The sequence below is a fragment of the Pseudopipra pipra genome, chromosome 10 (genome assembly GCF_036250125.1).
Source record: "Pseudopipra pipra isolate bDixPip1 chromosome 10, bDixPip1.hap1, whole genome shotgun sequence".
NCBI classification, from domain to species: Eukaryota; Metazoa; Chordata; class Aves; order Passeriformes; family Pipridae; genus Pseudopipra; species Pseudopipra pipra.
This window is the reverse complement of record NC_087558.1, coordinates 23,394,543-23,416,643: the sequence shown is the minus strand read 5'-3', so window position 1 is coordinate 23,416,643 and position 22,101 is coordinate 23,394,543. Positions and strand designations below refer to the sequence as shown.

The window sequence follows — 22,101 nt, the reverse complement described above, 5'->3', positions numbered from 1 at the left end:
CCTGGCCCTCAGAAGAGCACACACCAGCCCCTTTGGGATCTGCTCAAGGAGTCTCAGGGGATTTTCCCTTTAACTTTCCATTTCCCTTTCATCTTCCTCTTCTGGACTGTATCCCCATGGAGATGGGCAAAGCAACCCAGAACTACCAGGAAGGACCCTCTCCTCCAGTTCCATCATCTACATTCCTCCCCCTCTACTGGTTCTTCAGCCATATCCCACCCTCTCCTACAGCTCCCACTCCCCCAGTCCTGCAGCAATGAGCAAAGGCACAGAAGAAACCAGCTTAGGTTCATGTAGGAATACTGAGGGGTTTTAATTCACGGGGCCCAGAGAGGCTCCGGTTCAAAGGGGATGAAGGGGAGGCGGCGCACGTAGTCCCCCGAGGCCAGCTCTTCCTCCCGCACCCTGTGCAGCCGCTGTTCCAATTCCCTCCGCACACGGCGCGGGGGCACGGGGGGACTCTGCTCCCTATCCCCGTCGGAGAATCGCCGGCGACGGCGACCTCCAGGACCCCGCGGCTGCTGCTGCTGCTGCTGCTCCTCCTGCCGCCGCTGCTGCTCCTGCAGCCAGCGCAGCACGAAGGGATGGAGGTGGCGACGGCAGCGTTTGCCCAGCTCCCTTCCAGGGTGGTCCCTGCTGCTGGTGGGCTTGTGCCAGTGTTACACTCCTAAATTGGCTGGGGTTGGCATGGACCTCTGGAGATCACCTGGCCCAAGTCCCTTTTGAAGAATCTCTACTGTAGACCAGTAGTGGTGCGAGTCCTTTGCCTCCCTCACTGCTGAGGGACTCGATGACAGATTTCATTAAAGTCTAAGGCTGCCTTGGAATTTGAGACTTGGAAAGAGTTGCTGAGATTGATCCCTACTGTTGGCTGCTTCTCTTCTCTCTGCTGGCTCACAGTTATCCCCGAAGGTCTTGTGATATTATGTACTGAAGCTCAGTAAGGTTTGGCCCTGGCCTCCAGCACTGCACCAACTCCCTTCAAACTGCTGGACTGCACCACTGGGATCAGGGCCTGCGACAGTTTCCTCTGTCCCACAGCAAGAAGGTGCTCCCTCCCAATAATTAAGTCAAGTTTCATTGGACAGGCTCTCAAGTTCTCAGAGTCAGTCCCTGCAGTGCAAATCCATTCCTGAACTTTCTGCTTTTCCAGTGTTAGCCAGGTCGTCCAGGAGTTTGGATCTCTAATGCAACACCTACTAATGAACAAGCAGCACAAAGCCCTCTGTAAGCACTGCCAAGCAGCAGGAGGCACACACCACCCTGCAATCACACCAAAGACACAGCCATAAAAATAAAAGCTTTTTATTTATTTTTTTTTTTATATACCATTACAGAAAGATCTGAATAACATTCTCAACAGGACGGGCAGCTCCGGGGCCCAGGGGATGAGTGCAGGCAGCAGGCTCCAGGGTCTGCCCTACTGTGCTCCCGAGCTGCTGCTGCTCCTTGCCCAGGGAGATCCAGCACTCCCAGCATCAGGGTGTCACCTTCTTGTAGGTAATGTGGAGGTGCTGAGTCATGGGCTGCGTAGTGGTTGCCATTGAGACAGTTTGTTCGAGTTTCCCATCAGAATTGAGCCTGAATTTTCTGGTAATCTAAATGGGGGAGGGAAGAAAAGAAATAAGGAAATCAAGCAAACAGCATCCATGGGTAAATCCCTTACCTGTGCTTTCGACCTTCTCTTTGCCATCCTCGTGCCTGCTGTCAACACACCACCAAGGAAGGATATCCTCACTACAGCAGGCGAGTAAACAAGGAGTTGTCTCTCCTAAAGCAAGCAGCCTTCTCCACAATACCAGCTCCAAGCCCATCATCCATGGAGCAAGGCAAGGTCCTGGCACTACAGCTGACATCACCTCAGTACAGACAGGCATCTGTCCACCACATCCCTCTACCAGAAGAGTGGCTCCCTGCTGGCAGCTCAGGGAAATGGATGAGCCATCATTCACCAAGGCAGCCTTCCAAACCCCTTGGGCTCTCTGCAGGTCCCCACACCATGCCAGGGTAAGGCAGGACACGACTACATGAGGAGACTGGAGCCTGCCAAGCCTTGGCCTGCACCTGCAGCCAGGTTGAGGTCCAGCCCCAGGCAAGAGGGAATAGCACTGCCATCTGCCAGGAGGGCTCCACGGGTGACATCATCCTCATCTCTGCACCCAGGCAGGCTGTGAGCCCGCTTGTGCTGCACCAACCCTTGAAAGAGGCAATTTGGGGTTGCCCTGTGGAGCTGGACCACTTGGGACCTGTGCCAGCAGATGCCTGAAACATCCAGTGTTCAGCACAGGTTGTAGGGCTGCTCTGAGCTGTCATCAAAATAAAGGAGAGAAGTGGGACCACCATTTTGAACCTCAGGTGCTGTTTCAGAAGGATGAGGGTGTCACTCCAGCCACCTGGCCCAGCAGGAGAACGGCCACGGCACCGTGTGGGTGACACCAGGGCACGGCAGCTGCAAGCACGACTCTTTCACAGTCACTTCAGACAGCCCCATTTAGAAATTCCTAACATCCAGAGGTTTTTCCAAACTCATTCATTGCCTTGAAGTCACTCAAGGGCACATCCATAAGCTATTGCCAGTCTTTCTGCTCCATACTCTCTGTTCACAGACCCACTCGTATGCCCACAGTGGGCCCTTAGCTCCCATATCCAACATGTCCTCCTTCTGGAATCAGAGCTATGCAGGGGTGCAGAGGACACGCCATCGTTCCAACATCCACAGGGGCAACAACAGCAGGAACACAGTCACACACACATGATGCTTGGATTCCTACTTGCTGCTCTGATGAGGCTCTCCTTGTAATGCACCAGTGTTCTTCAAATTCCCTAAGCAGGAAAAAGCACTTAAAAGGATACAAAAGTCACTCATCTTTAACATGAGTGACCCATGTGCCTTGGGGGGACTCTGCTGATCTCCATCACCTTTCACAGGTGACAGGGCAGCTCTGCAGGTGCCTCACCTGGTGCCCTCAGTGCCCACATAAGGCCAGGACTGTCCTGAGCTCTACAAGTGCTTGAAAACCTGCTGGTTCTCCACACGCTCGTCACAAACCGAGTGACTCAGCGTGAGGGTCTCCCTTACTCCTTGTATTTCTCCCTTTAAACATAAACTGCTGACTGAGTCTGGGTCTGGACCTGGGTCTGGACTCTGCACAGCCAGGCTCCACCAGGAGCTTGGAAAGCAAGGGGATCCTCTCAGAACCTCGTGACTCAATGGGAGGGTCTCCCTTACCCTTTGTGTCTTCAGTCTCTGTGTAAATCATTCCAAACTGATTCAAATCCACTTTTCCTTTGGATGTTTCACCCATGAGCAATAGAGGGAACCCTGCCACATCAAATTTTAAGTTGTGCTTTCAGAAATTTATATTAAACCTGCTTTGATAAGCCCTTTGATGGTGACTCTTCAAGCAACCTACACCACTCATGACACAGCCTGGCCCAGGGAAAGGGTCTTCCTGCCTCCATGACAGCTCAGCCGAGCCACAGCCAAGCCAAATCACTTTTCAGCAGGAATATAATACAGTGAAGTTTTCTCAAAGTGAGCAACTAAAGTGTCAGCATGTGCCCTTCTCACAACACTTGTGGTATCTTTGCTTCCATGGGCAATTTATGCTATTCTTGGTGAAGGAGAAAAGATGTTGGGAGTTGGTTACTCTCTCATTCTACATTCTCCTTCACCAGCAAGGGCCTCTCAGATACTCACTGGGACCAGTCCCTAGGCCTGAGCTGCCCTCAGGTGCCAGATGAGCATGGACCTCCAGCTCCAGAGGTTCCCTCTTCCAGCCAAAGCCAGCCTTGGAGCCCTCAACTAGGAAGACATCTGCTGGCTTTCTGTGCTTCCCCCCCTCCTCCTGCCAGACCATCAGCTCACATTTCAGGCAGTGACTCAGAGAGGACAGTCCCTTTTGTTTAAATGTCTGCAATTAAGAGCTCTGCTCCCTTGCTGATATCCATAGTATCTAATGGCTTTAGTTTTGCTACAGAAAGGAGGCAACGCAGCTGTTCCTGGGAAAGGGGAAACCCAGCAACTGACAACATGCATCTAAAGGCAGGGGAGTTAGGACTTTCCAAAGTTAGGACACTGTGTAGGCACATGAAATTTTTGTCTACATCTGCACAAACTTGTGCTCTCTGTTGTCTATGGGTAAGTTTTGTAGCACATAAAAACCAGGTTGTGAGAGCTTGTTCAGCCTCACTGTCTCTCTCAGCTGCTGGTCAGCCACGACAACTTCAGATGTGACACTGAGACCTCAGGATGCCACACTGCCCCCAGCAGTGCCACTGCACTCACAGCTGGCTGTACCCCTTCCAGCTGTGTCAACAACCCCCTGCTACACACTCAAAACAAGTCAAAACCCAAAAATACACACTCAAAACAAGTCAAACCCCCCAAAAAGACCCTAAAAGCAACCAACCAAGGCTGGAGCTGATAGGAAATGTCAGCCCTGCCCTGCAGCCACAGGTGGGAAAAGAGCCCAGAGCAAGGTGTGAATGTCCTGAAAAGCAAGTTAGCAAGACTTTAGGTGTTCCTAAAATATCCTGATGAGGCCCAATACTGACTGTACCTTATATGTGCACCCTCATCCTGCAATCAATCCAGGAAAACAGCATTAAGAACTAACCCCACTGCCACAGAAGGGTATTTAGACAAGACTTTCCTATTCTCTTCCCTAAGGACCTGCTACTGGCCACTGCTGGAGACAGGATTCTGGGTTGGCTGGTCTGATCCAGCTCGTCAGTTCTTATCTTAATGATCCCTCTGGGTCTCATAATGTACAAAATACCTACTGAAGGCTGTTACAGAAAGGATAAGCCAGGATGCCATGCAGTATTTCCAAGAACTCCTGATGGCATTCTGTAATTAAAGCATGCTAATTAACCTACCCTGTCAACTAGACTCCTTCTGGGGTGAGCAATGCTACGGGAATTGCTCACTGTGTGTGCACTCACCTGCTCTACGTGGGGCTTCTTGGCAAAGGAGATCCTGGCTATGGAGTGAGAAGCTATAGAGAGCTCTTGTCCATTCACCTCCCCTTCCTCCACCTCCACCAGACCTAGGTTGAAGCAAGGGCATACACATTATTAGGCTACAAAGGTTATTTAACTATGTCACAATTATTACTGTAGCCTTTCAGCACTTAAAAGGGGCTTATAAAAAAGAAGGATTTCTCTGATTCTGTGATTTTTACACAGGCAGATGGGGATAGGACAAGGAGAACAGTTTTAATCTGAAAGAGGAGAGATTTAGATGGGATATTGGGAAGAAATTCTTCCTTGTGAGGGTGGTGAGGCCCTGGTTCAGGCTGCCCAGAGAAGCTGTGGCTGCCCCATCCCTGGAATGTCCAAGGCCAGGTTGGAAGGGGCTTGGAGCAATCTGGGATAGTGGAAGGTGTTCCTGTCCGTGGCAGGGGGTGGAACTGGATGAACTTTAATGTCCCTTCCAACCCAAACCATTCCATGATCTATTAGGGTACATAACATACCATCACTCTCCCTGTAGAATGGTTTTATTTGCCCAAGTATTATTGACAACTGCAAATCCACACGCTGTCAGACAGGGAATGCTGCTCAGAAAAATCCAGCCAGCCTTACTCACACCATGTGGGATGAGTACCACACAGCAACTGGCACTTTTCCCTTCAGCATCTGCCATTTTAGATGCAAATTTAAGCACCAACTGGGGTTTAACACTTTCACTTATAATACTTGAGACGTGGTTCTCTCTAGTTCAGTCCCTGCCAGGTGTGTAACAAGTACCAAGGTGCTACATCCACACCATGAGAGACTTCCTGGTTGAGACCTGAGGGTCCAGCGCCCGAGAGCAGCGATGCCCACGGGGAAAGTCAATTAAATAAAACTGTGAGAGGTGCGACAACTTTCTGAGAAAGTGATGAAATGGCCCAGCGAGGTAAGGACTTCTTCTTTTCCCCAGCATGGGTATCAGGTGTGTACCTGTGTTCTGGGCACTGATGAAGGCCACCTTATTAGTGTCAGGCTTGAGGCGGATGAACCCACATTCCCGGTGCATGGGCTTCCTGGTGTCCGGGTGGAAGGCGTTGAACCTGAGGGGAAATCAGAGCACAAAAGCTGATGTGTTTCACATGAAAAGACACTGTTTGGCCTGGTTTCCTCTTATTTAACCATGTGAGTGCCTGCAGTATTCTTTGAGGGGTAAACAACTGACAACACTTCACAGCTGGGAGATGTAAACCTGGAAAAATATGGTTCTTTACAGGCACAGCTATTTCTTAGAGCTGGAGTTAGTTATTTCAGCTCAAGCTCTAGATTTTCCACAGCTCCTGGGTCTTTCTAAGAGCTAGCTCAGAAACCCCTCAGGAACTCAGACATTTCATATATGCTGAAGCCACACTCTGTCTCAAATACTTCCTTTTCTCCAATAAATATCTGGAATCACAGTATCATCTTTAGCTTTTACACCTGGCAAGTTGTGTTTTCTGTGTATTCCTTGCTGCAGGCAGCAACAGAACAGACATATTTCTCCCATCGCCCCCTTCAAAAAGATAAATTCAGCTCAGATTCTTATTTATTCTTCAGGAGGCCTTAAAAACCGTAGGTTTGGTCACCCATCATGTGGGTGATTATATGTATCACATGTGTTTATCTATTATATTAGTTGGGGCCATTATTTATTAAAGCAGCACCGAGGGCTGAGAAGTCCAAAGCAAGTGTTCCCTATATGAAGTAACAATGGATCACACAGAGTCAAGATTCCTAAAAGACCAGCAGCACAAGGTGCAGCACATGGCACCCCTACACCCCACAGAAACCCACTGGCTTCAAAGAAGTGGAGACAAGGAAGAGGGAGCACAGCTAAAGGAAGAATTAGGAAGAGTCTGGCTGTCTTGCAGCTGCTTCTGGCTGTCCTCTGGGTACAAATACACAAATTACTCCTCCCATTTGGCTTTGCCTCTCAACAAAAGATGTCTCCTTTTAACCATGTGGCTACAGGAAGAGCCAGGAATGACTTCTGTCAGTGGTGCAGGGCTGCATCCCTGCTAAGGGCTGTCTGAGCATCCCAGCCTCTGTGCTCTGCAGCCAGTGAAACCAGGTACCCTATGGAGCTCTCATGGTGGGAGAAACAACCTTAAATCAGGCTTTTTTCAGTGCTTGGAGTATTCAAGGGGTACTTGTATAAGTATCAGTCATGCAGCACTGCTCCAGGAGCAGGGAGCTCTGTCCTCCAAGCCTGTTGCCTGTTTTCCTGATGCATCCCAGAGCTCAACAGATCTAGGCTGTGTATCTTCTTGGCACAAAGAAAAGGACAAAAAAACCCAGGTGACTCAAATCAGTAACTGTTCACAAGCTGGAGAGGGAGGTGCAGCCAGAGCATGACTGTCAGAGCTTTGTTTCTTTTGGAAACTGGACTAAAACTGTCACAGGCTGAGCTGGCAGCTCTGTCACTCTCGAGGAACACAGGGCATCTCTCACACAGCACTTACATCTTGTAATTATTCTTTTCTTGGTTTTCAAAGCAACACATTTTCCAACTCACCCCTCCCAAACGAGCACCAGAGCAGCACTGAGCAGCAGCTAACATGTCACTTCTCTCTCTCCAGATTTCTTTTGATTTCTCTTGGAACAATCACTTGCAGCCAAAGCAGTTAAGCTACCTGCCTCCCATCCCATATGGTTTGATAAAGACTAATTCTTTTCAGATTTCTACACTGGTGAAGGCTGAGAACCACAGTTTGAAATGGACACACTTGGCAGCCATGCCACAGCTCCCTCATCTGTTGTATTTGTAAGTGGGAGTCTCACAAAGAATGCCAAGTTTTCAAGGAAAATAAAAGTCAGACCATGTAGTCACATACCACGACATCATCTCATTTGATAGGTGAAAATCTGTGTACTTTGCCATTGGAAAAGAAACACAAACATCAAATCACACTGGAGCCATGCCTGCTGCACTCCAATAGCTGCTGCCAACACAGACAAACCCTTGACTTACGAGAAGTTGAGCATGGGCTGCCCCACGTGAGAGATGTGCACTTCTTCCAGGTACTGGAAGGGCTTCATTGTAGGGAAGGTGCCGTCTCCTGGCGGGTCCGAGAGCCAGGTGCCCAGCATCCAGGACAGGGGTTCCATCACAGGGTTCAGCTGGGGAGTCTCTGTGTAGGAAGAAAGAAAGAAGAAAGAAAACTCAGGGATCTGTGCTCTACAGCTGGCTGGAGGTGAACACAAAGCACCTCAGAAATGCTGCAACAACACTTCTCTCCAGAGCAGCGCCACCTCCAAGGTGCAAGGGGAGATGGGGAACAATGAACGGTCATGGAAATTGGGTCTGTTTCCAAACCTGCTCCTAGCCTTACATAGAACAAGAGCACTCTTCCAGGTGGTCCATTTCTGACTCCTCTCCGTAGTCTGATCCGAAAGGAAAGCCCCCTCCCATCTACATGCAAGAAAGAAGATGACTGAAATCTCAGTGTAAAGAAAAATCACTAAATTGTAACAAATTCTCTAACGCTCTGGGCTGATCTTTCTCAGGCACTGAGTACCTGCCTTCCCTGTTTGTTTCAGAGACCAAGGAAGTGAGTCCTCACTTCAGAGGAAAATCAGGCTGTGTTCATTTTTAAGATCAAAATTTGGCTATAATTTTTTTAAGAGGTTAACAGTGACCTGAACTTTATACAAAGAGACGGGCAGGGATCATTCAGAAGTTGTTCTGCTTAGGTTCTGGACTAAGTGAAACCTTTTAAAAAGACTTGAGTGCCTGTAAGTTAAAGAGTAAATGGAAGAGAAAGACACTTCCCTTTGTCACTGCATTTATTAAGGAGCAACCAAAGTCTGTTTCACAGTTAAAGCTTCTTTAGGAGAGCTTTGATAAACAACAGTTTAGCACTTTGCTTTCAGAGGTGGTGACCTGAAAAAAATTAATCAGAGAAACGGAGACAGACAATTTAAAGCCATGTGAAAAGCAGAGCAGAACCATTACTAAGGTGTAAGTAGGGAAAGTGAGACAGCACCCCTGGGATCCTGACTCCCATACAAATGTGTGCCCACTACTCTAGTAGTAGTCTGTTATGCAGACAAATATGACTGAAGTATGCTTAAGGCATGTCCTTCTCCCCCTCACAGGACAAATGTTTCGTACTGGCAAGGTGGGAGTTCCAGGGGAGTGTTTTCCACACCTAGTGAGATCACCAAACACAAGAACAAGCTGCCTGTCTGGCTGGTCTGAAAGGCTGCAGGGAGAAATCGGGCCTAAAAAGGTGGTCAAAATTTGCTTGATCAGTCTGAGTTTCACTGTGCTCTGTATCAAATATCAGGCTAAAAACACTGAGTAAGGAGGAAGAACAGACAGTCCGTACCTGGAATGCCAAAGGAGGAGGAACAGAAGCTTTCCTGGGTAAAAGAGATCACTTTTGGTACTCATTGTCCCACAGACAGGCAGGTTTGGAAAGCCAGCCTGCATGTCAGCAAGGTGCTGTTAATAACTCTGCTTTATCCTGAAGTATTTTGCAAACTGAAGCGACATGACAAACATGAGAGCTCACCAGGAAATAGGTAATAAAAGTCTACAGCATCAGAGCCAGGCTCTGCAGAGCACCCTTCCAGCCTGTGCATTCCCCACCAGCTCATCCAGGGGTTGGGAAGGGGTTCCCACACCCCATACAGCAGCATCAGTGTACCAGACAGTATTTCACTGTACTCATTTCTGCATTTCCAAGTGGAGAACACACAGTTCTGTGGGTAAGGAGCCTTCCACTCTCCCATCTGACTGGTGTTCGCCTTTCACTCCCTACTGCAGACACTGCATTTCTTTCCAGGCTTTTTGCAGGCCCCACTCCCACTGTGGAAGCAAAGAGCAAAGCTTTGGAAAGGCTGGAAGAGCCTGCAGCCTGGGCTGCTGCTGCCCTCTCCTGGGTCAGCATCCCAGGAGCAGGATGCTTTCTGTCACTACAGTGCTTTAATAGGGCACTTCTTTTCTTCTGCTTGCAGCACTTCAGGAAAAAGCAACAAAACGACACAGGAAAGGAATGGCTTTAGCCATTGCCACTCTTCATACTCCATTATAAACCAAGAAAAGCCAACTGACTGTTTCCAGCACCCCCAGCTTGATCTCTGCCTTGCTGTGCAGCATCCAGCCTGTCTGGAGGTGCCTGACTGGGCAAGCTGGTCTCACTTCCAAGGAGCTGGAATTCCAGCCAGCTGAAAAGTGGAGATGTAACTGTACATCCTAAGTCTATGGCACATGGGCAAACAACATGGCCAAGCGACCATTCTTACTTTTCCAAACTACCTGGATGGCAGCAAAGCCAATGTGAGTTTTTTAGTTCTCATGTCACTGGAAAATGCCAAAAGCAGCAGAAGTGCTGGTGGGAATAAGGAACAGAGACTCACTGAAGTGTAGAGGAATAAAGACATCCTGATCTCACTCCATGCAGTGCTCTTCTTACCTTCAGTGTTGCTCTCTGACTGGTGGACTAAGTCCATTTGCCTCCCTGGCAGCCTTCTGTCAGAGGGCTGGGCTGGGAGAGTGGAAAAGCAAGAGGGGAGCCAGACAGGAGAGAGTCTGACTGAGTCCATAAAAAAAAAAAAAAAAGTAGTCATTTGAAATTTGCTTTTTATGTCTTGCAGGTAAATGCAAGACTATTGTAGCAACAAAAAGTTCTTTGCTGAGCTGCTTTGTTTCGAACAACAGGTTTAAAGATGCAGTCCCTGTCAAGAGAAACTTCTCTGACACTGACAAAGGAGCCTGCATGTCCCAAGCATCTAAATAATGGCACATCACTTTTACAAACAACCTGCTAATGTGGCTTAAAAAGTAAGCATGTGGTGATATCAAGAACACCAACCACATATGAGAATCTGCACCCTGGTCACCCTTGTGCATGCTTAAAGCTTCACACTCAGATGGGGTCCTCTTAATGCTGGTTCTCTTGCATCCACATGCACAGTTCTTTTACCCAATAACAGGGAAGCTCCTACTGTAGCCTCTTTCTTAACAAGGGCACTCCTAAAGTCACCTTCCCCTACCAGATTACACACTTCCTTGAATCCAGAATCTCCCAGACCCCTGCTCCTCCACAACCTGGTCTAGTGGAAAATGTCCCTGCCCACAGCCAGGGGTTGGAACAAGATGAGCAGCAAGGTCCCTTTCCACTCAAACCATCCTGTGATTCTATGAAATCCAGCTGAAATCAGCCACGATGCTCACAAGTTGCAACAGCTTGGGAGACAAAACCACAGGCCCATAAGCAACTTGACCAGCTTGATCTCTTTCCTTCAGGAAGCCACTCAGGCCAAAACTGCCATGCCCAGGCCCTGAGCACACAAGTCATCTCCTTTTCACCACCTGACCCCTGCTCCATCCCTCCAAACTCGCAGATGGACTGTTTCCACATTTTTCCCATTCACGGAGGGTTTAGAAGTCAAATCCCACCCCACACTGTAACACAGTCAGACTGTAACCAGCTGTCCAGGCTTTGCAACAGCAGACACGGCGCTCTCCCTGCTGTGAGACAAACCAGACACAGTGGCTGGAGAGCCCCCTCGGGCCACGGCTGCACAGCGGGCGTGACTCTCAAGTGGGATCCCTGGCACAGAAAGCTATGCTGGCACAAATTCCGACGCAGCTTTATCAGCAAAGCCACAGTGAGCAGCCAGCTGGCTGTTAACAAGGCAGTTAACCTACTCCCCTGAGCTGGGGAATACTTGCTGCAGGAAACATGAGAAAAAACCTCAGACAAACAACAACAAAAAAACCCCACCAAAAAATCCCAAAACAAAACCTCAAACACAACTCAAACTAACTCACACTGTCTTCAAAGCACAGCGTCTGCGGCAACAGCTGGCAGCCTCCTGCAGTTCTGCCTTCAGCTGGGTCGCTCTCTGGGTTTAACTCATCATCATCAAGGGTCTGGTAACTAAGGAGCAGCCTTGTTCAACATACTCTGTCCATATTTAAGTACAGAAGGTGGCTTTGTACGCTGCTGCTCTTCCCTGAGAGCTGCGACCCTTCGTGCACTTTGTTGATGCTCTCCCCAGCAAATGAGTAAAGCATTCCTAGCACCAACATGCTCCGGCTCCATCATAGAATATGCTGAGCTGGAAGAGATCCATCAGGATCACTGAGTCCAACTCCTGGCCCTGCACAGGACACCCTAAGAATCCCACCACGTGCCTGAGCGCATTGTCCAAATGTTTCTTGAACTCAGACACCTTTGGTGCTGTGACCACTTCCCTGGGGAGCCTGTTCCAGTGCCTGACAACCCTCTGGGGGAAGAACCTTTTCCTAATATCCAGCCTAAACCTCCCCTGACTCAGCTCCATGCTGTTTCCTTGACTCCTGTCACTGGTCACAGAGCAGAGATTGGTGCTGCCCTCCACTGTCCCTCAGGAGGATGTTGAAGACCCCAATGAGGTCTCCCCTCAGTCTCCTCTTCTTCAGGCTGAACTGAGTGACCTCAGCTGTTCCACACAAGGCTTCCCCTCCAGACCCTTCACCACCCTCATAGCCCTCCTCTGGGTGCTCTCTAATGGCTTAATGTCTGTTTTTATATTGGGGTGCCCAAAACTGCCCCCAGAACTCAAGGTGAGGCCACCCCAGGGCAGAGTAGAGCGGGACAATCCCCTCCCTGGCCCAGCTGGCAATGCTGGGCCTGATGCCCCCAGGACAGGGTTGGCCCTCTTGGCTGCCAGGGCACTGCTGACTGGTCACCCAGCAGGACCCCCAGGGCCCTTTCCAGCCTCTCATTCCCAGTCTGTCCGTACATCTGGGGTAGTCCCATCCCAGGTTCAGAATCCAGCACTTGCCCTTGTTAAGCTTCAGACAGTTGGTGATGGACCATCCCTCTTATTTGTTGAGGTCTCTCTGCAGCACCTCCCTGCCTTCCAGGGAGCCAACAGCTCCTCTCAATTTAGTGTCCTTGGAAAACTAACTTAGCATCCCTTCGAGTCCTGCATCCAAGGGGTTAATGAAGATGTCAAAAAGAACTGGGCTAGAGAACCCCACTAGTGACAGGTGCCAGTCTGATGTCACCCCATCCACTGTCACCCTTTGTGCCCAAGCCATGAGCCAGTTGCTCACCCATTGAGTAACACAGTTATCCAGCTGTGGGCTGGACATTTTGTCCAGAATGATCCTGAGAGAGACAGTATCAAAAGCTTTGCTGAAATTCAAAAAGATTACATGAACTGGCTTTCCCAGATCAACCAGGTAGGCTGCCTTGTCACAGAAGGAAATTAGGTTCAATGACAACATGCTGGCTGTGACCAATGACTGTTATTTTTCAATACTTCTCAGAATAATCTTTTCCATGATTTCACCAGGCACTGAAGTGAGACTGACAGGCCTATAGTTTCCAGGGTTCTCCCTCCTGCCCTTCTTGAAAACTGGGACAATATTTCCAGCTTCCAGTCAGCTGGGAGCTCCCTGGATTTCCCACACTGCTCAAAAATCAAGAGGTTTTGCAATGACATCAGCAGCTCCTTGAGGATTCTGGGTTGAATCCCATCAGGCCCTACAGATTTGTAGGGATCCAGCTGCAGCAGATCCTACACAAGTTCAGGGTGGACTGGGAGTTGATTGTTCTTACAGTCATGGTCCTCCAGCTCAGGGCACTGAGACCCCCTTGGTCTGTCAGCCGTGTTGGAGACAGAGGCCTTGTCTCTGTCCCTGTTTGTGAGGTGACCATCCTCATCCTGGAATGGGTTGATGTTATTTGAACACTGTCTATTCCCATTAATGTATTTCAGAAACTCTTTTTATTGTCCCTCACATTCTGTCCAGCTTCAACTCCAGTTGAGCTTTGGCCGTATCAATTTTCTCCCTACAGTGGCAAACAGCATCTCTGAATTCTTCCCATGTCACTTGACCTTGCTTCCACTGGGCCCAGACCTTCCTTTTGTGCCTTATTTCCAAGAGAAGATCCCTGCTCAGCCAAGCCAGCCTTCCGTCTCAGCTGCTTGAGTTCCAGCATTTGGGAATTGCTTCTCCTGTGTCCTTAGGAGGTGAGGTTTGAAAAGTGACCAGCACTGATGGACTCCAGCACCTGCAAAGACATTTTCCCAGGGGACCTTACTCCCCCATTCCCTGCTCAGCCTGAAATCTGCTCCTCGTGTCCAGAGTTGAGGTTTTGCTGGCACTTCTCCTCCTGCCAACAGAGATTTTAAACTCAATCACCTCATGAACAAGATGGCCCCCAATCTACACTTCACTCACAAGATCCTCTCTGTGGACAAGCAGCAGATCAAGGAGGGCATCTTTCCAAGTCGGCTCCCTCAGGACCTGTTCCATAAAGCTCTCATCCAGGTTTTTTTAGGAATCTTCTGGCCTGGGTTGTACCAGCTGTGTGATGCTCCCAGTTAATTTCTGGCAAGTTGAAGTCCCCCATAAGGACAAGGGCAGTTGACTTGGAAGTGTCCCTTAGTTCCTCAGAATACCTTGTTGGTGTCATCACCCTGGCTGGGAGGTCTAGAGCAGAATCCCACAATGACATCCACATTATTTGCTTGCCCCAGGGGCTCCCAACTGTGAGCTCCAGACATTCCAGCCCTTCCATTACATACAGTGCCACCCCTCCACCTCTCCTGCCCTGCCCATCCCTCCTGAAGAGCCTGGAACCATCCAACAGGCACTCCAGTCACAGGGCTCATCCCACCAGGTTTCACTTATGCAGTGATGTCAAATCTCTGGGAATGGGCCAAAGGTTCCAGCTCCTCCTGTTTGTTCCCCATGCTGCATGCACTGGTGTAGAAACATTTCAGGTGTGGTACATTATAGCCAACACCTTGAGAAGCAAATTGAGGGATCCCATCAGTTTCCTCAAGTTTTGGCACATCATCATTGGTGAGCCTGGTTTTGACCTTCACCCTTCTCCCCTCCAAGCTGGTTTAAAGCTCTGTCAATGAGCCCCACCAGCTCCTGTGCTACAACTCTTTTTCCCTCTGAGAAAGGTGCATCCTGTCAGGTGTCAGTAGACCAGGTGTTGTATGGATCATCCCATCTCTGCTCTAAAAGCTGGGAATGTGGTTATATTCAAAATTTTTCACATTACAGCCTCAGTAATTAATTTCATAGCCAAGCACCAATGTGTTATTGCCTCTGTGGTAAGTGCTCCAGTGCCTGTAGTCAGTGTCAGAGTTCTGCATTACAAAACACAGAGAAAACATCTTTAAATTATACCCAAACACCCTACCTGAGCTCACCTCAGTCTGTTTGACTTTCTCTGGAGTTTTCCTTAGTTGGCTGTTTTGTTGCTTCCTAGCTGCAAGCTGGGGTTTTGTTGTGAGTCATTGCCAACGTGCTGCAGAATTAAATGCTTAATGCACAAACTCTATAGGCTATCAGGGAAAAAAAATGGAAAAAACAAGACCATTCCACTGGAAAAAAACCACAACAGCAGAGCAAAAAGTCTTGTTTCCTCCCTTCCAACTGCCTTTTTCCCCAAGGGGGAGGTCAAAGAGCCATTCCCCTCAGCCAAGTCCCTGACCTGGTGTGCCTGCTCCCATGTGGAGCTCGAAGCAGTTCACCTCCCACCCATGTGCTCAGGCCACAGGTGCTGTGAGGTCTCACACAGCCTCTCTCAAGACACTTCCTGCCACGGATTCAGCTCCACTCTTAACCTCTGCACACATATTTCTACTCCTTATCTTGCTCTCAGCTCACTTTATAGCTTCCTGTTCTTTATAACATCCACCCTATGGACCAGCCTTTTACCCTGGCTGTTCCCATCCCAGATGAGGCACAAAACCCTCACAAGCAGCACTTGCTGTCTCAGAATAAAAGCACTTTTCTTCTAAAATCTAGCTACAAGTTAACATGCCAGGTTAGCAGTGCCTGCCGTGGCAGAGGCAATTTATCTGACAGCACATCTCTGTGACCCATTAGACACATTTAATTTCCAACCTGAACCAGACAGGGCCCCACTGCTGGTCTAGTCCTGCTCAGACAGGTGAAGGCACAGCACCTCCATCCACACACAACCCCACTTCTCACTGCCACTGAGGAATGGGATTTTGCTATTTGTTTTCTGCAACATGAATGAAAACCTGTTGCCATCTCGACAGGGAACACCACCTCAGGCCCCACAGACCAGGCATCAGGGCACAAAAACACATTTAATGTTCAAGTCCTTCTGCTTGTCCCCGGAGTTCACTAACTATGACTCATTTGCATGTAAAAAGTACTACAAACGACCCAATTTCTACACTGGCTCTGCACAAATATTCAAAGACAAATCCAAGCTGGAAGGAATTATTATTTCCCCCAGATCCCTAGCAAAATGCTAACCATTTTTCACACGGACTCATTTTGCCAACTCTCCTGCCTTTAACATGACCTTCACGAAGGCAGACATGCAGCGTGGAGGAGGCTCCCCACACACCCAAGCAGCCGAATTCTAAGAGCTTTACCTCTCTGGTGAGCACAGACACTCCAGCCCCATGGCACCATACCTGTGTTTGCTCCATGGCCAGCCATATTTGCAGATATTTTGCTATTTGCTCTACCTCTAGCCCCCTCTGCCCCCAGAAGGCGCTTTGCGCAGGGTGGTAAGATGGATATGAGGGAAGTGATCTCACGCTCGGGTAAGAGTGATCCCACTGCCTGCTGGGAGATGTAGTTTTACAAAGGCACCAAACTGGAGCCCGTTAAGAGGAGGTGATGCTGTGGAAGGAGCACCTCGGATCTCCTGTCTGTGCCAGCACACACGATGCAGAGGAGCTGTGGGACCTTCAGCAGAACAGGACAAACAGACAGCACTTGTGTAGCAGAGTTCAGTGCTGCTAGAACAGTCTGCCCTTCCCTAGGATACTGGGTCCCCATTTGCTCACTGGCTCTCCCTAATTTCTCCCAGTGCATTCTGTTTTTCTCCAAGCTGCATCCAACGCCACCCTGCCTGGTGCACTGTGCCTGACAGCATTCCCCAACCTTTGGTCCACGCACCTCAGAAGTAGCCCAGGAAACAGAAGGAAACATTTTCCTACCAAACGAGCGACTAAATTCAAAGTTCAGGTGGAAAGGGCCACCGTGGCAGCCTTGCTGTGCAGGAAACAGCCTGGGGCTCCTCCTAGAAGCTGTGAGTCGATCCCTCTGGTAAGACAGGTTGGGAAACACACATTGTGACAGCTGGAACAGGCCGGGAGCCACTCGCCCAGCCTGAGTCACCTGGCCTCAAGCATGGCTGGTAGGGACTGCTGTGCAGCAATCCTGCAGAAACCTGCTCTTCCCAGCCAGCTGTAGCTTGGATACAGCCAGCAGAAATTTATTTGTCTCATTAAAGGAAAATATGTGTGAGAACTAGCACCAAAATGAAGTTCTGCTTAGTGGGTGTGGGCCTAAAGCTTGTTTTTGTGCTCGGGATTCTGTGGCAGTGGCTGAACATAAGGCAGCAGCAAAGAGAGGTCCTGCAACACCTGGAGCTGGGATGCAGACAGGGAACAACCTGCATGGTCAGTCCAGTCAGGTGCTTCACTTACACTCCCCATCCCCAAGACACTGCCTTTAGCAGGAAGGAAATAATGCAAGGTCAGGTTCACACCTAAAACCATCACCTCAACAGCACATCAGATAATTCAGGACAACTGAAACAGAACTAAGAACAAAGACTATAGTTATTATCAACCTCATATGCTACCTGACTGTATTTTTATGAATACCAAAAAGCCTTTCTTCCATTCAGCCTTGTATTACAGCAAAACTCAGTGTCTGGGCATGAACCAGGCTCTGCCCAGCAGCAGCTGGCTGCACTTCATCAGCTATTTTCACTGCCATAAACTATTTCTATGACCACACAAAAAGCAGTGCAAGACAGAAGAGCACCAAGATTAAGCTAAAAAAAAAGAAAAAATAAATAAAAAAGCCACTCAGCCATCAACAAATGCTTTAAAAAAGTCCCCAGCCAAAGGGTTCCATATAAACTTCCCATCCCAGCGAGCTACAATCACCAAAACAGTTCATTGTCACACACTAATCTCCAGTTTAGTTGATAAGAGATGGCAGAACAGGTAAAAAATTGGTCAAATCCTTAAAAAAAAAATGACATTTTCATTAAGAATATCTTCTGTAAGAACGTAAAATTCTAACTTCTCAAAGACACGTATAAAAACATCAGTCTCAGGAAAGAGGATAAAAACCTCAGCACTCACCAGAATAAAGAAAAACGTCCTTAAAGACACTCTTCCTGCAATTAGTATCTCATTGATGGTATTCCAACAAAGCTAGATATCCCTTTCATATATATAAAAATACGTGTATATATATATCTGAACACAGTTAGACATCCTTTTCCATATATATAAATATATATTAACAATTATGGAACCCTAAAAGTTGTATTTAGTTATTTTCTTTAGTTTGAGACCAAAACAATACAAAAATGCAGACCAGAAGGCACAAACAAGACTAGGCTGATTTCCCACATGGAAAAAAACCCCTTCTTTTCCCTCCTCAACCCAAATCAAGTGTGAGTTTCCCCATACTTTGGAAAATTAGATGCATGTGGGAAAAGTAGCATTGGGTATTGACCTTCACAAATTTTGTCAGGGTCTGCTTTCTTACACTTCAGTGAGGACGTTGGCTGTGCTGTAACAGCCTGGAGGATGTGCCTGTCTATGCCACCATCACCTTTCTCACTGTGTCCAACGGCTCCAGAGGAAGCCACGAAGTTTTTCTCCTAAAGGAGAGGCAAGAATTAACCATCACCCTCCATGGGTGATGACTTCTTCAAGCAAGCCCCCTGTCACAAATCCTTCACAAGGCCACCCCATGTTTTCTCAGCAGCCACACAAACATCAAACATCATCAGATGGTCCTAAACTCTTGCCCCAAACTGTACCTTGCAACCAGAGTCACTGGGCAGAAGTTGCACGTTAAAAGATGTTTTTTCTCGCAAGAAAAATGGTTATAGCCCAATTCAACTTCCACACGACAAATTTTTCACATGACCTTGTCCCTCATGGAGTTTCCCTGTGCTTTCAGGTGTTTAATCATTATTTTTTAATTGATAGAGAAGTCATTCTCCATCACTTCCCATTTTACAATCCATTTCCTGACTTCTTCTGCCTTCTGAAGGAGGAATTGATCAAAGCAAACACAGACATTTGCTCATAAATCACGACCTTGCTGTGTACCACAACATACTGGATACCTCCCACCTCACTTATATTTCCTGTATCCCAAGTGCTGAGTGCAGTGCATGAAATCCAAGATCAGAAGTGCTTCTTACATCACTGGAGAAGATGACAACAGCTTTCACAGATATCTGCTGCCATGACAGCTCATTAACACACCCCAAAAAAAAAAAATCACCAGCACGCTCCAAAGGAAGAAGGCAAATCCTAACAGGTGTCACTGAGTCTCAAACAAGTTAAAATAATAAAGGAAATTACAAAAAAAAAAAACAAAAAAACATAAATTCATCAAGAGAGTTGTCTGCAACATCTCAACCTAACTTCCCATTCCACATCTCGGAAAGGTTTGGCATATGAGAACTAACTTGTGTACCCCCAAAAGGAATTCTTTCACCTGCATCTGTTGGTCTAACACAGGCTACCACTTCTCCCTCCCAAAATGTCCCTTGCTCATAGCTTTTCCCCATCGCACCTCTACAACCTCCAATTTTAGCAGCCTCTAAGAAAACGCGGAATTCTGCCTCAGCACAGCACCCCTGGGAATACTGACCACAGTCCTGGGATAGCAGGCTGTTCAAGTAGGGGAAACTGATCCGCTTCAGCTCATCCAGCTTCTCCTTCAGCTTCCTGACCTGGCTGTCGGAGCGGCTGATCCTCTGCCTCAGAAGCTTCAGCTCTCCGTTCTTCTTCTCCACCTGCTCCCGCAAGCAGCACACCTGGCTCTTGCTCTGCCGGGAGGAGAAGCAGTAAGAGTGCAGGGAGTCGATGAGCTTGCAGGCCCCCGAGGCCGACATGATGACCTCGTTGATGGACATGGGGTTGGCGTCCGTGTCGCCCTTGCGCCCCACCACAGCCTCGGCGGCCGGGCGCGGGGTCAGGTCCGCCGGGGACGCCGACAGGCCCTGGGAGGGTTTCTGGGGAGTTGCGGTGAGGGAGGAAGTCGGGGACACTTCTGCCACGGCCTTGTCGTGTCCCAGGAGATGGCTGCTGCAGCTTGGTTCCACCTCTCTCTTTGGCCTCTTCCTTTCCAGCTGCTCTTTCGGGAGAGACGGCCTCTCCCTGGCGTGCTTGGAGGAAAAGCTGTACGAGTGGAGGGAGCCGATGAACTTGCAAGCACCGGAGGCAGGAGGGGTGAAGTCGTCGACCGACACGCCGCTTCTCTCTGCCACCCAGCTCCCCGCCCAGCTGCCCTTGGGACAGTCCTCCTCCACAGGAGACCCCTCGAGCTTCTTCTGAGCTCCAGGCTTCGCACCCAAACTATCCCCTAACGTCCTTCTCCGAGGGCCGTCCAGCTGGCTGCGGAGGGCCTCCGTCTCCTCCGACATCGATCCCATCTCCACTTGCAGGGTCGCCTCCTCCATCTCTTCCTTCCCTTGCATCACCATGAAGTCCTGTCCAGAAGACGTGTCCCTCTGCGCTACCTCACCGCCTCCTTCCCGCGGGGCTTCCCCATCCCGCACCTGCCTCGCTATTTTCCTTCGGCTCCTGACATAATCCAGCTTGTCGTGCTTCTTCTCCGCGAGCTGGAAGATGGTCGGGACAGCAGTGGGCTTCAGCAGCCGGTGCTGGTCTTCCAGCCGCTTGGAGAAGCTGTCTTTGGTGAAGTGCTCGCTGCAAAGAAAGGAATACTTGGTGGGGGTCCAGTTGTCCCTCTGAACAGCTTTCAGCCACTGAATCAAGCGCTTCGAATCCTTCAGAGGGAACCTAAAAAAGAAACGAGACATGGGTTTCCATGAAAAAACAAGCCACTTTTGGGAAATCAGAAGGGCCAGTGCTCTTCGGATCACAGAACCACAGAATCATAAAATTGTTAAGGTTGGAAAAGACCTCTAAGGTGATCAAATCCAAGGTGATGGTCAGGCTGAAGAGGTTCTGGTGAAATCTGTGTTTTGAGAGGCTCCACTCGTTTAAATATTTTTTTCACTTTGGGCTGAAATATTTGATATTCGTTCCCTGCTTTAACAGCTCCGCTTCACAAAAAGCACAGGACTAGAAGGTGTTGTTTCCGTTTTCATCAGCAATCGACCCATTATTCCGCTCACCTCCCCCCACGAGGAACACCCTGTCCACAAGGAAGGGGGATGTGACCACCACCAGAACACCCAGCTCAGCCAACACGCTGCCCCACCGCTGCCTCCGCTGCCCGGGCGATGCTGACACCGGGTGTATTTAATAGCATTCAATAAGGTGTAGAAACGCCTGGAGTGAAAGAAAGCCCGAGCAGAGGAACCAGGCGCCGTTTCCAATGGGACTCCCGGGACAGGGACCTTCCCCTGGGGAGCCGCCCCAGGGAGCGATGGGGGGCCCGGGGGGCTCGCACGGAGGGGGCTCGTGGGGACAGGCCGGCGGTGGGCCCGGGCCCCGCGGCCACGGGCGCTCCCGCTGCCCGGCCGGCGCTGAGGCTCCAGGAGCCCCGAGCCGGTTCCCCCCGAGGGAAACAAAGGGCGGCCGCTGCCGGGGGGGGCCTGGCGGGGACAGCGGGGCCGGGGGGCGGGCGGCCCGGCCGCGGCACCTGCACGGGCCGGGCGGGCCGCCCTTACCTGTGGAAGGAGACGGCGCCGCGGCGCGCCTTGCCCTGCCGGTTGGAGCAGTTGGCGGCGGCGCAGCAGATCACCATCTCCGGCCGCCGCCGCCGCCCTCGGCCGGCCGGGCCCGCCCCGGCCCCGGCCCCGCCGCGCCGCCGTACGGCAAGATGGCGGAGCCGGGTCACCGCGGCGCCCCTCGCCGCTGGGGAAGGGGTTTCTGTACGGCACAACATGGCTGCCGCCACACGGCCGCCGCCATTTTGGCCGAGGCGCGGCCGTACGGCGCCGGTGCCGCGGGGCCGGTGGGGAAGGAAGGGGTCGCTCCCTGCGCCGCTCGCTTGCCTTCTCCGCGCTCTTGGGCGTCCGCCTCCCGACGAGCCGCTCGGTCCGCGGCGGCCGAGCCGTCAAAAGCGCCTCCGAGAGGGGTGGGCATGGTGGGGGGGGTTACCTTCACAGGGAACGAGGGGCGGGGCTCGGACGGCTC

At 50.0% G+C, this 22,101-nt stretch overlaps 1 protein-coding gene across 2 annotated transcripts; it reads right to left on the bottom strand.

Annotated features, from left to right (window-relative positions):
* Positions 1-1,289: 1,289 nt before the first annotated feature.
* THAP4 (THAP domain containing 4) lies at positions 1,290-21,793 on the bottom strand. 2 transcript variants are annotated; one of them, XM_064666803.1, is made up of 6 exons: positions 21,633-21,793; positions 19,643-20,796; positions 7,967-8,126; positions 5,950-6,059; positions 4,948-5,051; positions 1,290-1,598 (listed from the first exon to the last, which is right to left on the bottom strand). In XM_064666803.1, the coding sequence occupies exons 1-6, from the start codon at positions 21,707-21,709 to the stop codon at positions 1,479-1,481; spliced, it is 1,725 nt and encodes a 574-aa protein (XP_064522873.1). In that variant the 5' UTR covers positions 21,710-21,793; the 3' UTR covers positions 1,290-1,478. The 2 variants fall into 2 exon arrangements, with proteins under 2 accessions (XP_064522873.1, XP_064522875.1); XM_064666805.1 differs by lacking the exons at positions 19,643-20,796; positions 21,633-21,793 and adding an exon at positions 16,417-16,609.
* Between the last annotated feature and the right edge of the window lie 308 nt (positions 21,794-22,101).